Genomic DNA, 16,198 nt, shown 5'->3' with positions numbered 1-16,198 from the left:
TATATATATATATATATATATAAATATATATATATATATATATATATATATATATATATATATAGATAGATAGATCAGATATACATAAATATATATGCAATTCCATTCACTTACATTTTCAATTACATTTTCCATGCCATCACTTCTAAATATCCACTAATATACCAATGGCACACTGCCTTAGTTTGTTTTTTACTCCTGTTAAATAACTCCCTTACTGATGTGGCTACTTTAACTTTTAACCTAGTCTGATAAGTTTACTTCATGCTCTGTTCACCTTCTCCTCCTAATCCACTGTATTGCATGTCCAAATCAGTAGTGAAAAGTAGCAAATTGTTCTACATTCTATTCCAGTCATTGTATATAGAAAGTGCAATATATTGGTTTACTATACCTCAAAATCGGAACTATTACTTTGTGCCCCCACGCTGAAATTGGAACCATTGTATGAGGTAGTATTTACTTTGGAAACTCCCAGGCACAAGTTACGTGACACAATACTAACAGACGGTCCTAAGAATTGAATCTTTAAAGCCAAAGCTTCTATTGTTTTTAGCGCTCTGAAATAAACATACAATGACATAACAAGTTATATTAAAGGAAAGTATGTATATTAAACAACAGAAAAAATCCCAAACATAAATTCATATTTATGTAATACAATTATTCTTTCATATGAAGGAGTTGTTATCATATTATTGTGTAGACGCCCTTTTAAAGGTTTATCTAATTTTGCTGCTAGTAATTGTAACGATTTTTACATATTTTATCTGCACAATCTCCACTCAAAAGAACATGTCATTATAACATACTGTACATTATAAAAATATGGTTTATTACTTACTGAGAAGAAGACTTTGCTAATACACTGTCTGAACTGCTTAGGATATTGGAAAACACATTCACAACAGTTGACCCCAGTTCAGCACTGATGTTTGCATCATTGACAATTTTTTTAAGTTTCTGGACAACATTATCCACTTTCTCCTGTGTCAGCTCCTGACCATTCCCAGTGAGATTTAGCAATTCATTAGCCAAGTCTTCAGCATTATCTGTAAAAAACAACTATCTCAGTTCATATCAGTTTACAATTAAAACCATACTAGTCATACAAGCTAGAGTAGTGCGTTTTTTGTATAGTTTTACATTAAATTCACATTGATGGGTGGCAATCTATATTTTGGCTGAAATATTAGTGTTCATATTTCCTTCAACATTGTCTCACTTTTTGGTCTACCCTGGGCATCTATGCTTATTCTAACTTCACTGACTCTCACATCATATCAACCATGTTTAATGTAGTTTTAAACCTCTCCGGTTTTACTTAATAAATTAGGTTCAGTGCAAATATATTACAAAACTATAAAGTATGTACCTATGTCCTATTTAGTAAATGGAGAAAATAATTTGTTTGTCATTGAAAGCTTTAGAGGTTTTTAAAATTAGCACTTGTTACTGCATATTAAATAAGACATTCAGGTGCAATTAATTTTTCTGTAAAAACATTTTTTTTAAATGCTAAATGAAAAACTTATAATTAAATTTAAAGTGCTATCTAACTTCTGCCTATGTAGCCTTGCCTGCTGACAGAGAGCATGCTCAGTAGGATATCATTAGTGTTTATTAGGAGGAACAGCAGGTTAGGAAGATCAGGGAAAGAAGAGGCAAAAACGTTCTGAAGCTCTGCCTTGTTTCAGTGCCTTCTCCAAAACTGTTGCACCTATATAGACTTAGTAGGCTTAGTACTAGCACTTGCCCATTTTTGATCAGCGATCATTTATGTACATCTGTTTGTGTCATATATCTTTAACTTAAATTTTGTCAGCCAGTAACGGCAAAAAAAATTGACTACAATACTTGCCACCTGGGCTATCTATAGTCCAGTATGGTGGCAAGTATTGTTTGATTCAGTTTGCTGTCTACTGAATGCAGAAGTACTGTTACTGAAATCATCATTGTGAGATTTCTGGAAACTAGCTTGTGCGTGGGAGGCCTAAAGAGTGCAAGAGATGGGAAAATCTCTTTTCATTAGCTGTAGTTCTAATGTAAACTGAATCTACTTTAATAGAAGCTTATATAACATTAAATCTAACAAACCCAGGTACTGTTAGTTCTAAGAGATCCAGATACCACTAGATCTAGTACATGATACCTTCTTTCCTTGTCTTAAAAATGGAAAAACAATTCTATCCAAATGTAAATGAAATGCAAATAAAGAGAAAAAGTTGCAAAAAAAATCCTTAATTCCTTCCCTCCATAAGCCTTGCCAACATGACTGCATACTCATACACACACTAACAGAAATGAATTAATCTAATACAAAACGAACATTGTGTCAGAGTTTTACAGCCCCACGATACTACAAAATATGAGCTCTTATGTACTCAGTGTTCACCTATGTTCTTTTTATTGCATAGTAATGATTCTCAAAGAATACTCTTTGTACTTACCTGTGCAATCACTCAAATCTGGTTCGTCCCAATAAGTAGTATAGTTCTGTTCACCTAAAAGGCTAAAGCAAATAAATAGTCACTAAAAAGTATCTTACTAATAATTAATATTTAGCAAATGTCTAATTTGTACAGTACTTATTTTTTCCATGTACACTAATAAAAGGAAGGAGTGGTGATACGTATTGTAGATTTTGCATTATATTAACTAGTTTATTTTTGTTAGTTTAGTTAAAGCCGCTCTAACACATAGGTAAAAATGTAACTTAAATTCCCCTCTACATAGAGAGGGGAATTTTACATGCAGCTATTTTTACCAAGGCTCTGATGGTTTTGTAATGCAGAAACAACAAATCAATTAAATTAACCATCTTTAAATAATACCAAAGGGGGTGTAGTAGTGGGAGGATCAATCTAATTAATCTGATTGTTGCTTGCAATTGGTACCCTCTCTCAAATCCCTTCTCCCCTCCCGGGCGTCAGCCAGGACTGTTAGAGGAAAGGAAGAGCCTGGGGCTTTGGTTACTGGAAGGGGCATTGAAAGAAATTTCTAGGTAGTAGTGCAGCTTTTAGTGATACAATCCAAAGACCTATAAGTGCCATGGTTTTCTTTTATACTGATTTGAGGTAGTATAATTGTAAGGACTATGCATATTTGGATTATATCCAGTAACACCATTGATGTGTAATGAATGTGGACAATTAAACTATTTAAATACTTTATTATAAATAAGCATTATATGCCTCCCCTAATAAGCCCACATTCAGTCCTGCTATCAGTAATCATTAAGACTGTGGAAAAGCTTGCTTATGGATGAGACTATTTGAATACTTCTATCTGCATGGATATTACATTTTAGTGACGTTTTACTCACCATTTCCTTGAAGCATTATTTCCAGAATTTTTTAGACATGGTATTGTCTGAGTTACATTTGGTCTTGTAGCAGGCCAGTAGTATAAAGGTGGGTTTACTTCAGCCGGACAGAGTTCTGAAAGAATACATTCATCAGCAAATATGCTACATGAACAGGCAAATATTTTCTTCATGTAATTATGTAAGATTATAAAAGCAGTATAAAGTGTGACCCTACCTACATATAATATTACCCATATGCTACAGGTGTTACAGTAGTTTACCAAACAACCATATGTTTTCATATATAAATAGATGCACAAAAAAGAAAAAAGATGCACAATTAGACAAAGCAGCAATACAGGTCAAACTGTGTATTTAAACAGCGCTCTGTGCTAGTGTTTGCTGATGTCTGCTAGTATATATATATATATATATATATATATATTCAAACAATCCCCATTTTACATTCTGGGATTTTACACTTTCACAAATTTTACACCTTTTCTATCTTTTTTTTCCCTCTGGTCTGGTCCAGTCTTTCCCTCATGCATTTCAGTACGCCCATATCACTGAATGTGCAGTACATTTTCCTGTCTTTTACTGATGGTGGCGTGGCCAACAGCACAAAAGCTCCAGTGATATGAGGGTCAAATGGGAACCAGAGTCTTTAAAGACTCTGGCTTCCCACCCTAAGAGGGCACAGTCATGATTAGCCAGAACCCAGGCAGGAGGTGGGTGGTCCCAGGTCCCCAGCAAGTGAGGAGGGGGGGACAGGTGCTACGAGATGCAAATAATATTTTATTGCTGCAAAGTGTGTGCTGGTGGAGTTGAAGTGCTCATATAACCTTTACCTGCAACCTTTATGCTCTTTTGTGCTGGAGGAAAAGACGAGTTCAATAAAGTTTTATTCTGTTCTTAACTGGAGCCAAGATTTACATTTGCACTACACCACCACTAGTGGCCACTCCACAGTAACTGTGATCTAAATTCCTGAGTATTCAGGGAACCTCATGGACAATATACCCACGCTACAGCCAGAGCAGTAGAGGAAGGCAACAGCAAGTGGGATACCGAGCAACACCAGGACATCCCAAGTAAGTGTGCGCACAGTTTAACACCTGTGCCAGAGGGGTCTCACATAGGTCATTGTTAATTGCCTTGTGAGATTGCCCCTATCCCAACTAGTAACATCATGTTTTCTAGATCCTTTAAATAAATTAAAAATGAAGGATTTTGCATTAAGACATATCTGGACCTGACTGATGTAATTGGATTTTAGAAAGAAAGTTTGTAGTCAATAAAAATATTTTTGTTTACTGGCAGAACTTTTTCTTGCTGAAATTAGATCTTACCTGGCACTCTCTACCACATTAACCTTCTTTGGGAAGGAATGGGATTTTAAGAAATCTTCAATTTCCACATGAAACAGGAACAACACTGAAAATACTTCCTCTTTTGTAGATAACCTTTACGTTTTGACACCTGATTTGTTCTTTTAGGTGTAAAAGGCAGTATGGTAGGTATAAGTATATGTTTCCACGAAACTTGTGAACCTATGTGCATGGTTGTTTCTGCCACTGAGCATATTTTTATATCCATAAATTACAAATACAGTACAAATGCACTGAGAACTATATGTGAACTTACCAACTGGAGAAACATCAATTATTTTAAGTGTTAGGCCACCGGTGTTGCTTTCATTAATCTTTTGTATAATATGATCTTTTTCTAGTGTAATGTTATTACTGTTGTTATACACCAGAAGTGCCCATACATCAAAGCTGCAAAAAATAAATAGGTAAATATCATTAGATGCTTGGAAAAGCATAGTCTGGAGAATACATATAAGTGCATAATTAATGTAAAAACTGCCAGGTTATGTGATTTCTATTATTTTTTAATAAAATTATGTATAGTTTTTATTACTTACACATTAAATAGAAATAACTTATTTCCTTGAACTTCTAAAATATCTTCTCAGTAATTTATTTCCTTAAGAGTATCAATGTATATGTTAACAATAATGTCAGAATGCCTCCATGGCTGACTCTCTACCCTTTTACTTTTTAATTTAAACATCATATCCATGTAACCACCATCAGGGCCGCCTTCAGAAAAAATCGGGCCCAGTGCGGGCCCCTGTGCCACCCGCCCCCCCCCCCCCATAAGCGCCCCCCCCCCCATGAGCGCCCCATCCCCCATGAGCAACACATACTTACCTGGGGCCCGCCGCTGGTCTCCGCTATTCTGTCTTCAGCCTGGCTGTCACCGTGACAGCCAGGCACCAGGATCCGATCGCAGGGGTGGAGGAATCATTCCCCCTGCGATCATGTGCTCTGCCTGTGACAGATCACATGATCGCAGGGGGAATGATTCCTCCACCCCTGCGATCGGATCCTGGTGCCTGGCTGTCACGGTGACAGCCAGGCTGAAGACAGAATAGCGGAGACCAGCGGCGGGCCCCAGGTAAGTCTTTGCTGAGCTGTTGTACCGGGCCCCCTGGTGAGCCCAGGCCCGGTACAACAGTACCCCCCGTACCCCCCTGATGGCGGCCCTGACCACCATCATTTCTTTTTTGCCCTACATTAAGGGCCTGATGTAGAGTTGGATGCACTTTACACTGGAATTGCAAGTGTAAATTGCATCTCGTAATTTAAATCTGTAGATCCGTGCAACTCAGAATATTGTGCAAATTGCACAAAGACACCTCTTTTTCTGCCTTATGGGCCGGTGTGCATGACACTCGTAAGTGTATCAGTCACAGCGACTCTCTAAAACAGATAAATGAATAATTGAAATAATGTAAAAAAAAAATATTACATTGTGCTCCTCCCCCCCAGACAGCACTAGGATTGGTTAAGGTGTTTGGGATGGGGTGCACGCATTTTATTTAAATGTAATTATTTTTCTACTTCTTTTTCTAATACTGCAAGGTACAACATAGCAAATCCACATATCAAGTAAAGAGCGTGAACACGCCTTTACATTGCTAGACTCGCCCACTAACTTCCCCGTTCCACCTCTCTAACATGGAGAGCTGCAAGAGGGAGATGCATCTCAGTCAGAGTGCAAACTGGGTCAGATCCTTGGCTAAAAGTGCTTTTTGTGCTGATCAGTTGGACTTGCGTCCAGCTCTACATTAGACCCTGAGTTTGCTGCATGCATCTAGCTAGTTGCATTGCCAAACTTTAAAAACAAAATCATTTTAGATACATTTGAGCTATGCAAACAAGTTTGACCATATTCGGTCTTGTTCGATCATGTTCAAGCTTAAATGGCTACATTGTATAATATTTTTATCATTTTTCATGTGAGTTGCGAACTTTGAGTTTGAAATCCAAACTCAATCACAGTACTATTTGCAGTTTGTATTAAAATGAAAACCATAAAGATAGTATAAAATATATCCATTTAAGCTAGATAATGCAAAAAGGCAACATTTATATTTTGTGTTAACATTTTTAAACTGCACAGCTAGCCAGTTATAAAATACACACCATGTTTTTGACCAAAAATGTGGATTTGTCAAACCAATGCGGTTCAATTGAATTTCAAACTGTCTAGAATTCATTTATATACAACAGACTGGCTGCACAACCAGGTAAAAATGGGCAAATAATGTCACTCAGGAGCTCAGCTGTCAAAGGTATTGTTATAATAAAGGCAATCTGAATGGGCTTGGAAAAGAGTGGAGGCTAGTTTATTAACTCCTGTTTTACTTAGGATATCTTTGTAATCCAAAATTCTAAAAGCACTATTTAGGTCATGAAGTTTTATAATACCACTATTCCCCTTAATTTTAATACATATGTCTTCTGATTTTATTTTATACGATCCTAGAATGCTTTCCTGCTCTAGATATTGATGCATTGGTCTTAAAATTACTTACAATTGTATTACTTATCACCCTTAGCTCTTAAATAAATGTGGAAGCAAGTCAGAACTATTTTTCTTCTACACCAAACATATTGGGGCATATGCAATTGTTGGCGTTAGAGCCAAAATTAACGCGCCCCGCGCACTATTACCGTCATTACGGTGATAGTGTGCGTAAATACCGGTATTACGGTATTTTTCTCGCTGGATTTCAGCTCGCAGCTCAGGGAGCTGTGAGCTGAAATCCGGCTTACTATTACCGTAATACTGGTAATAGTTTTTCAGCAGCGGAAACCGCTGACAATTGAATATGCCCCATTGACTCTTTCTTGGATAATAACATTAATACATATTATTAACAACAAGGTAACATATAATAATAACATATAATATAATATTTTTTCAACATTACCTTTGATTATCATTATTAACAGCTCTAGGAAACCTTGCAAGATTCTTCTGTGAGCTATGAAGAAAAATAAAGCATTAACTACTAATCAGAACTTCATTTCATAAAAACAAAATGTTAGATTTTTTTTAAGCATAAAATATAGACTTGCATATCAGACTAGACACAACCATAATAAAAATTGTTTCTGTGTATTTGTGCTATATATTCTATGAACAGCCTAGAGCGAACACCCTCACAATTTGGTTCACAGAACCACTCATTTTTATTTAATCTAAAGCACTATTTTGGTTTGAAGTGTCAAGCTTTACAGAGCGATAGTTATCCCAGGAGGCAGATGACTTTCTCATGGACATGGAAAATCTACAGTTCTGCTAGTTTGGGGGAGGGGAGACAAACCTTCAAAAAGTTTGTCTGAAGTTCTATTAATTCATCTAAACATAAATTACTATGCACAGTTAAATATACAGTAGTACAAAGCAATGGAAACAATAATACACAATACATGTGTCATTTTAAATGTATGAGTTGTGTAGCAAAAAAATAAATAAAAAAAAAATGTTATTGCAATACCGTGTTAGCCAGAAAATCTATGTGATGTTAAATACTTTCGTGTCAAAAAAGATAAAAGTATTATAGGAGTGATACCTTTATTGGCTAACCAAAAAAAATATTATTATATTTGCTAGCTTTCAGAGCACAGAGGCCCCTTCATCAGGCAACTTTACAAATGAATGACTAAGAAACAGGCACAACAATTAAGAGCTGTTATATAAAAAAAATTGTACATGGGGGGTGGGAATATATCAGTAAGATAAGCTAAAGTAATAAAGGTTTTCCTTACGGATGGAAGTATAAAGTCCTATGAGTTCAGAGATCTGGGGCTACTGGAGTCACTTTTCTGTGGGGTGTGAAGTGTGTCCAGAGGGAATTTACATTGGAGAGACCAAGAAGAAACTACAATGCAGGAGGAATCTACATAGACACACAATAAAGAAAAGTATGGATACCCCCGTAGGTAAACACTTCTCTGGACCAGGACACAATATTACAGATTTAAAAGTGCTAATACTGAAAGGTTTTTTTAATAAATGACAGGAAGAGAAAAATCTGGGAGATTAAGCTCATAAGAACATTCCAGTCACTGACACGAGGACTCAATCTAACACCTGGATTTATGACCCACTACTTGGATACACTTCACACCCAAAGTAACTCCAGATCTCTGAACTCATAGGATTTTACACTTCCATCTATAAGGAAAACCTCAGTTTTATTACTTAAGCTTACCTTAATGATATATCCCCGCCACCCCCCCCCCTCTCCCCCGTGCAATTTTCTTGATGTAACAGGTCTTAAATGTTGTCAGAGCCATAACTTAGAATTCTAGTGCCTGGGGCGACAAAGACAAATGCCGTCCCCCTAGCCCTGAATTTTAACAAAATTAACCTAAAATATTCCGAAATTGCGCCCCCCTTCAGCTTTGCGCCCTGGGTGGTCGCCCCTAGTTACGGCCCTGAATGTTGTGCCTGTTTCTTAGTCATTCATTTGTAAAGTTGTCTGATGAAGGGGCCTCTGTCCTCTGAAAGCTAGCAAATATAAAAATAATTTTTGGGGTTAGCCAATAAAGTTATCCCTCCCATAATACTTTTATCTTTTTTGACACGGAAGTATTTAACATCACATAAATGTATGAGTCAAACATATTTGGAGCCAGCAAAGACCTGTATCCATACACATCTATACACCAAGGCAGAAAGAGAGTTAATGTGAAAGGAAAGAAGGATAGGGGGCCTTTAAGCAAAAACAAGGATATTTGGGAGGTACGACTATATGACTAACATGAATGTTTCAGCACTGATATTATTAGGATACACTTGCTAGCCGTCTTTGCACTTAACTCTGAATATCTCAATAATTTGATACATTTTACAAATATTACTTGCGGTCTAACTTAATTTACTACGTTTTATCTTATTTAAAACCATTTGCTATACTGATAAAAACTCACACAATCCACACATCCTTATCTCAATTTTAACATCATATTAAATAATATTTTTTTTTCATTATTTAATACAGTTGCCAACATTTTAAAATGATTTCCAGATACACACTGATATGCTGCTTCTAACAACGTCATAAACAGCTTTCTATCGACAGTATTTAATATTAGGTGGTTGGTTAACATTAAAAACTGGGGACATTTTCAGGGAATATACATACTTACTAATTTTTTTAACTGCACATTTTCCGTTTTTTCAGTTACATAGAAATAATTATTTAAGTCATTAAGAGGGGCATTTTAATAGCAAATTCTTATATAGTACATATTGAATAGTCCATTACACAATAGCACTATTACCATTGCAGGACACGCATTGTACATTGCAATGGCCCTGAGCTGATTACAAACCACTCTCAGTCTTCCCATATGACTTTAATTTAAGGGACTAAATCTAAAACAAATCTTACATTGTTACTATAATCAAACCAATGTGTAAAAATAAATGCACTCCATTCAAAATATGTTCTCTTATTTTGAGAACTATACTTTCAAGCATGGACATGTATCTAATCTTGATTACATAGGGCCTCATGTAGAGTCGGAAGTAAGTCCAATCGGTAAGCGCAATAGGCGCTTGTGGCTACTGTGCATGCACAGTAGCCAAGGATCCGTCTCAGTTTGCATTTACACTGAAACGGATCTTCCCCTTGCACCTCCTCTTCGTTTAGAGAGGTGGAACAGGGGAGGTAGTGGGCGAGCCTAGCATGTAAAGGCGTGTTCACGCTCTTTACATAATATGCAGAGTTGGAAGCAGCTGCAGAAAAGACGAATCTGTTGCAGGTGCTTTCTCCTGGTGCAAGATCTTTGCTGATGATAATGACCATCAGTAAAGACCTTGCTGTATTAAAAAAGATGAAGCCTGGGATGGTGGCGCTATAGCAGGGAAACCAGCAGCATGGGGTCCCCTTGTCATAATGCCAAACCATCTCCAGGTTGGTCAGTATGGGGCTGGATTCATTAGGGAGGTTGGGTCTACCCAATAAAAATGTGCCCCTCTCCTCTTGGGTTTACCCAGCCCCTTGCTGATAGCACTAGGGTTTTTCCCACACCCCATGGCAGTGAGTGTGGGGTAATAATAATGTCTTTATAGTAAAAAATACATTTGTCCCTGGTGCCCTACAGGTCCCAGCATGCCCAGTCTACTGATAAGAGTTTTGGCATGCTGGCATTTGTCATATTACAAGCACCAGCATACCCATGCTGGCAGTTCGGAAACCAGAAGTATCAGCATGCCCTGGCACCCAGGGCCCACTGGGACTTGTAGTGCACCAAGGAAAAATGTAAATAAAGCACACACACAAATGTAATCATTATTTTAATTTAAATGAAAACACCCCTACATTACTCTCATTCGCCCTCTTTATTTATTACCTACATCCAGAGATTTCATCTATAATAAATGCACAGATTCATGGCAAATAAAAAACCTTGATATATAACACAAGACTAGCTCCTAATGATGTCTTAGAGCAGTACTCATATTTATAGCACAGGGATTTTCCATGGCCACGGTTTGAACTCATGCCCTGACTTCAAGCCGTGGGAAATCCCTGTTATAATTATGACTACTGCCACTTAAAGCTCATTATGTGGCCTAAAGATACGTGCTAATTGGAATCCTATGTATATTACGGGATGCAATTTATACTTGCGATTTAAGTGTAAATTGCATGCAACTCTACGTCAGGCCCATAGTGTCTGCCATTTTACATTCATCAATTTATTATTTATATATATTAAATTTCATTACCTAATCTGAATTTAATTTAGTAACTTATTAACTTATTTAGTAGACTAAAGTTGCTGCACTGCAACTTATGACAGGTACAGAGGAGACTTTCAATGTATGTACTACTAGGTAAACTGACAGAAGAACATACATGTGACCCAACTGTAATGTTTATTTCAGCCTCCACGAACACAAACAGCAATGTTTTGGAAATGTGTTTACTAAAACTCTGTCTCTGGTGCCTGTAAATCTCACCTCTTAGCATGGGGTACTGTATGCTTGAGGTGGCTCACCCCTTCCCCAGGACCAGCCACTTTACAGCTTGTGGACACGGATCATTTATGATCCATTCCTAGACTCTCTTTATACTGTTCACAGCCCTCACTTCACCTGCTGTGTTACCCCGCCCCTTTCTCCCCCCCTGCTAGCACATCTCATGTGTGGTGCAGGCAGCAGGAGACAATGTACAGCACAATGTACAGCACTAAATACTATCAATTTAATGTTATGGTTGTTTGGGTGGAAATGGGTCTGTTTATTAAAGGTGGATGTCATTAATTTACAGTCGGGCTGGTTACAAGGAGGCCTGATTATTAAACATGGGTGCTTGTGATTTAATATCGCGCTGTTGGGGAGGGAGGCCTAATGTGTTCACTCTTTGCTGGGCTTTCTATATCTCATATACCTATAAATTTTCTAAACAGGGACCCACTATTCCAGGATCCAGACAAGCAGCAACTGAGCTTAGCACATGAGCAGTAGCAGCAAGTAATGAAAGCAGCAAGAACAGGTAGGAGAGAGCAGGATAGACTACAACTGTCCCGATTCTGGTGGATCAGTCCCGATTTTGGGGACTGACACACTCAGTCAACACTTTGTCCCGACTGTAGAGACAGTTGGGAGGTATGTCCCGCTTCACATGGTTTTGCTCATGAATGGGGAGCTGTGTGCACATAACAGTAGTGCACACAGCATTGCCCGTGTATATGATGGGGATAGAAAGAGTTGGAGCAGCCTAGCACTGTCTAAAATTATATCAAAGCCCCCATGCATGCTGGTTATACCCATTGGCGGTGTGGTGTGAAAACCGCTCTCTAGAAACTCTGCGTTTGCCCCTCTAAGGCGCACACTGAGCTCTTTTGGGACAAATAAATGTCAGCATATGTGATTTATTCATGTATTTTACATGTGTGATTTGTCTAAAGTGTTATGATACCTTGATTCATGCTTACCCTGCTTCATAGATTTGGTGCTATTCTAAGTGCCATTTTTGTCACTCTATCAACTAAAACAATACTAAGCATTCCTTAAAGAGATATTGTAACCTCTTTTAAGATGCCCTTTTTAGCACCATGTGCTGTATGTTGTTCTGCCCACTGCTTTATACCTCGTATACAAGCGGCGGGCAGAGGAAGGAATGTTCCTGGTATTAAGCAACATGCTGCAGCTCTGCTTCATTTCCTTACTGTGAGCAGGGAGACAGTTCTGGTGATGTCAACACCATGGTACAAGTGTTCACAGCCTTTCAATGTCCCAGGGAATGGGGGGAGGAGAAGAGTGTTGGAGGATAAATTAATTACAGGAAGGGGTATGGGTGCTGATGTTGGGAAATGATTTACAGATGAAGGTGATGAGGGAAAATTAGTTACATATATACATACATTAGTTATATGTCGTTATTTGTATGTTTATGTTAGGGCTAAAATCAAAAGTTGACATTATCTGGCTAATATCGACAATAGTTTTATTTCTGAAATTTGATGCCAAGTACAGTAGCATAGATAAATATTTAGATAGATATGAAAAGGATAGATTAAAATGAGAGGGATAGATAGATAGCTAGATAGATAGATAGATAGAAAGATAGATAGATAGATAGATAGATATGAGAGGGATAGATAGATAGATAGATAGATAGATATGAGAGGGATAGATAGATAGATAGATAGATAGATAGATAGATAGATAGATAGATACATAGATAGATAGATAGATATGAGAGGGATGGATAGATAGATAGATAGATAGATAGATAGGAGAAGGATAGATCGCTATGAGAAGGATAACTAGATAGATAGATAGCATAGTTGGCTACCTGCCCCCTGGAGGACCTCCCAGAAGATAGATAGATAGATAGATAGATAGATAGATAGATAGATACAAACATACATATATACATACATACATAAGATTAGCAATCCAACCCAATGTAATGTCTAGGTACTTACCTCTTATTGATGATTGTTTGCACATCTCTGGCATTCCTGGTTACTACCACCTGAATGCTAAAATAGGGATGAAATCACAATTAAATCATTTTGTGAATTTCATTCTTACAGTCACATAAAAGGAAGCATAAGATTTTGTTTTACTGTCCATTTAACAGTTCAAAATTGTTTTGATTTTAAAAGAAATCGTTAAAAAGTGAGGGGGAAAATGTACACTTTGCCAATATTAAGTAAGAGAACTGATAATGGTTGGTATCCCTTACTATTATGTGGTTAAATTTTAAGGAATGGCATCAAGAAGACCACAAATTAACCATACTAGTTTTTAAAAATGTATGGTCTGATTCACGCACACAATGTATTTTCTATTATGGTATTTATGTTTTACTTTCCAGACATTAGATAAGGGGAAATGCATGAAATAAATTGATTTCCTCTGCAGATATTACTGCTTTATAGCATATGTTGCTATAAACATGAAAAGCACTGCAAAAAAACATACTGTAAGACATATTAAAATCTTAAAAGTTGAATCCCCTCTAAATATGAAGTGTGTGTCTTTAACATAAATCACTGTAGTTACCTGGATGAAGAGGAAAAAGAGTGAGACTGTCGCACTAATTGTTGGGAGTCAAGTCACCCTTGATATTTAAATCGAGGGAATGTGTTTCCTTAATTTATTATGGGTGCATCTTTTAACCTATTCACAGTAGTTATTCCAGAAAAAAGCAGTGGTTTCTACATCACGATGCACAGCTTATTTCCTTTATTTTCATCAAACCATGTTAATAAAAAGTGGAAGGTCTTCTTGTGATTAAAATCTGACTTTTATTAGTTTTACTTAAAATCAATTTCCTTGTTAAAAAACAGCAACATACAACAAAGAAAAAGTGCATGTGAATAAACAAAATTGTATATATTAAAATTACTGGATGCACTATATCCAGGCCCTGGCTCTGGTGGGTGCCACAGAAGTATGGTACTTAATTACTGTTGTACTTTAATACTGTGCGGCGACCACTGAGCATACCTTCCGCTGCCGCCGCACAGCTTCAGACAGATCCACAGGGAGGAGGGAGGGGCAAGGGGCCATGGATCGCGACCGCCGCCCTCCCCTCCAACAGCTGATGGGGCGGACCGTCCCTCCGACTCCTCTCCTCCACTCCCCCTCCCCTCACTGACTGTCGGGCGTGACATCATCATCACCGCCCGACAGTGTTAGTGAGGGATGGGACCTAGCAGCAAGGAGCATCTTTATGGAGTCACCTTTAAGGTAAGGAAAGAGAGGGGAGGGAAACATTTAGACCTGTGGGGAAGGGGCACATTGAGACCCAGGGGGCGGGGCAGTGTGCTGGGGCGGGGATATTGAAATTGTGCCTAGGGCACCGAGGACCCTAGCACCGGCCCTGACTATATCTATATCTTGTATCAATGGAGGATTTGTGCTCTCCAGATGATCAGGCTTGTTTTGATCCAAGATCAAATATTTAGAGAGACTAAATTTTCTTTGTTTACATGTCCCAATTTATTGTGTCATGTATTGCTATTCAGAATGTCTTCCCTTTTATTCCACCTGAGTTAGACCTAGGGGGGTATTCAATTTTCAGCGAGTTTTCTTTTGATCGCATTAAGTCATTTTAACACTGTTTTTTATAATTTACGAGCGGGTTAACTTTACCCGCGATTCAATTCCATTTTTAAGGCTCAGTTTTTTTCCTGAAATGGTCCTCTCACGGTCCAGTAGAAGGTCTATTGAAAGTATAGTGTGTGCGAGTGGCAGCCGCGTTAAAAGCTTTTCAATTGTTTTTTAATGCGGCGCGTTAAACAGGAAAATATGCTGTTTTATCTCGCACCTCTTTGGGGTATGTTAAAAATAAAAAAACATATGAAAACTATTTGAAATCATGTAATAATGTGAAAAAAAGTTAAACTATGTTTATCACTAATGCCTAACATGTAAAAGTTGATTTTCTTGTGAAAAAATAATGAAATAAAAAAAAACATTAAAAAAAAATAATCACTAATTAATTACATTTTTGTATGTTTTTGGTACAAATATGTATTAACTATTGTGTTTTGATATGCATAGATGATACTATGTTAAAAAATAGTTCAATAAAAAAATATGCTAAAGAAAGTACTGTAATGTAGATATTATCAATGTGTAATGCAATCTAATGTATGAAAATGCATGCAAAACCTTTTTTTTGTGCGAAACATGACGGCGTTAAAACTCCCCTTCACTCCCCTAAAAACTCGCAAACACAATGTTTAATACGCGGGGGCAGCGTTCCTTCTTTTTCAATTCAAATGCACAAGTTTTCGCGCTGCGCTAACTAAAAACGGTCGATATTGCAGTTAAAAACCCGTGGGAGATTTTTTTTGTTAAACAATGCGGGGAAAAACTCACAGACAATTGAATACCCCTACTATAGTCAGTTTTGTGGAAGCATAGCAAACTTGCTGGCAACTATGTTTCAGTAAAGTGTTGATAATGTATCAGACCGTAGCCTTTTCTAAATCGCTAATGTAGTAATATGATACACTGTATTAGAATTAACCTCTAAGTTTCCTGTAGAAT

The 16,198-nt window shown here is 37.3% G+C and overlaps 1 protein-coding gene across 8 annotated transcripts in view; it reads right to left on the bottom strand.

Moving 5' to 3' along the window:
• ADGRG6 (adhesion G protein-coupled receptor G6) overlaps nt 1-16,198 on the bottom strand; it is a 156,789-nt gene that overhangs the window by 23,565 nt on the left and 117,026 nt on the right. For all 8 annotated transcript variants that reach the window (XM_075203571.1, XM_075203568.1, XM_075203569.1 and 5 more), the window contains 7 exons: nt 13,618-13,674; nt 7,596-7,649; nt 4,955-5,088; nt 3,326-3,440; nt 2,451-2,512; nt 845-1,052; nt 395-560 (listed from right to left, as the gene is read on the bottom strand). In XM_075203571.1, the coding sequence (XP_075059672.1) occupies nt 395-560; nt 845-1,052; nt 2,451-2,512; nt 3,326-3,440; nt 4,955-5,088; nt 7,596-7,649; nt 13,618-13,674 (796 nt within the window). The remainder of the gene's footprint in view (nt 1-394; nt 561-844; nt 1,053-2,450; nt 2,513-3,325; nt 3,441-4,954; nt 5,089-7,595; nt 7,650-13,617; nt 13,675-16,198) is intronic.

Source organism: Mixophyes fleayi, chromosome 3 (genome assembly GCF_038048845.1).
Source record: "Mixophyes fleayi isolate aMixFle1 chromosome 3, aMixFle1.hap1, whole genome shotgun sequence".
Lineage (NCBI taxonomy): Eukaryota > Metazoa > Chordata > Amphibia > Anura > Limnodynastidae > Mixophyes > Mixophyes fleayi.
The sequence above is the reverse complement of the archived record's forward strand: the minus strand, read 5'-3'. Positions and strand labels throughout refer to the sequence as shown.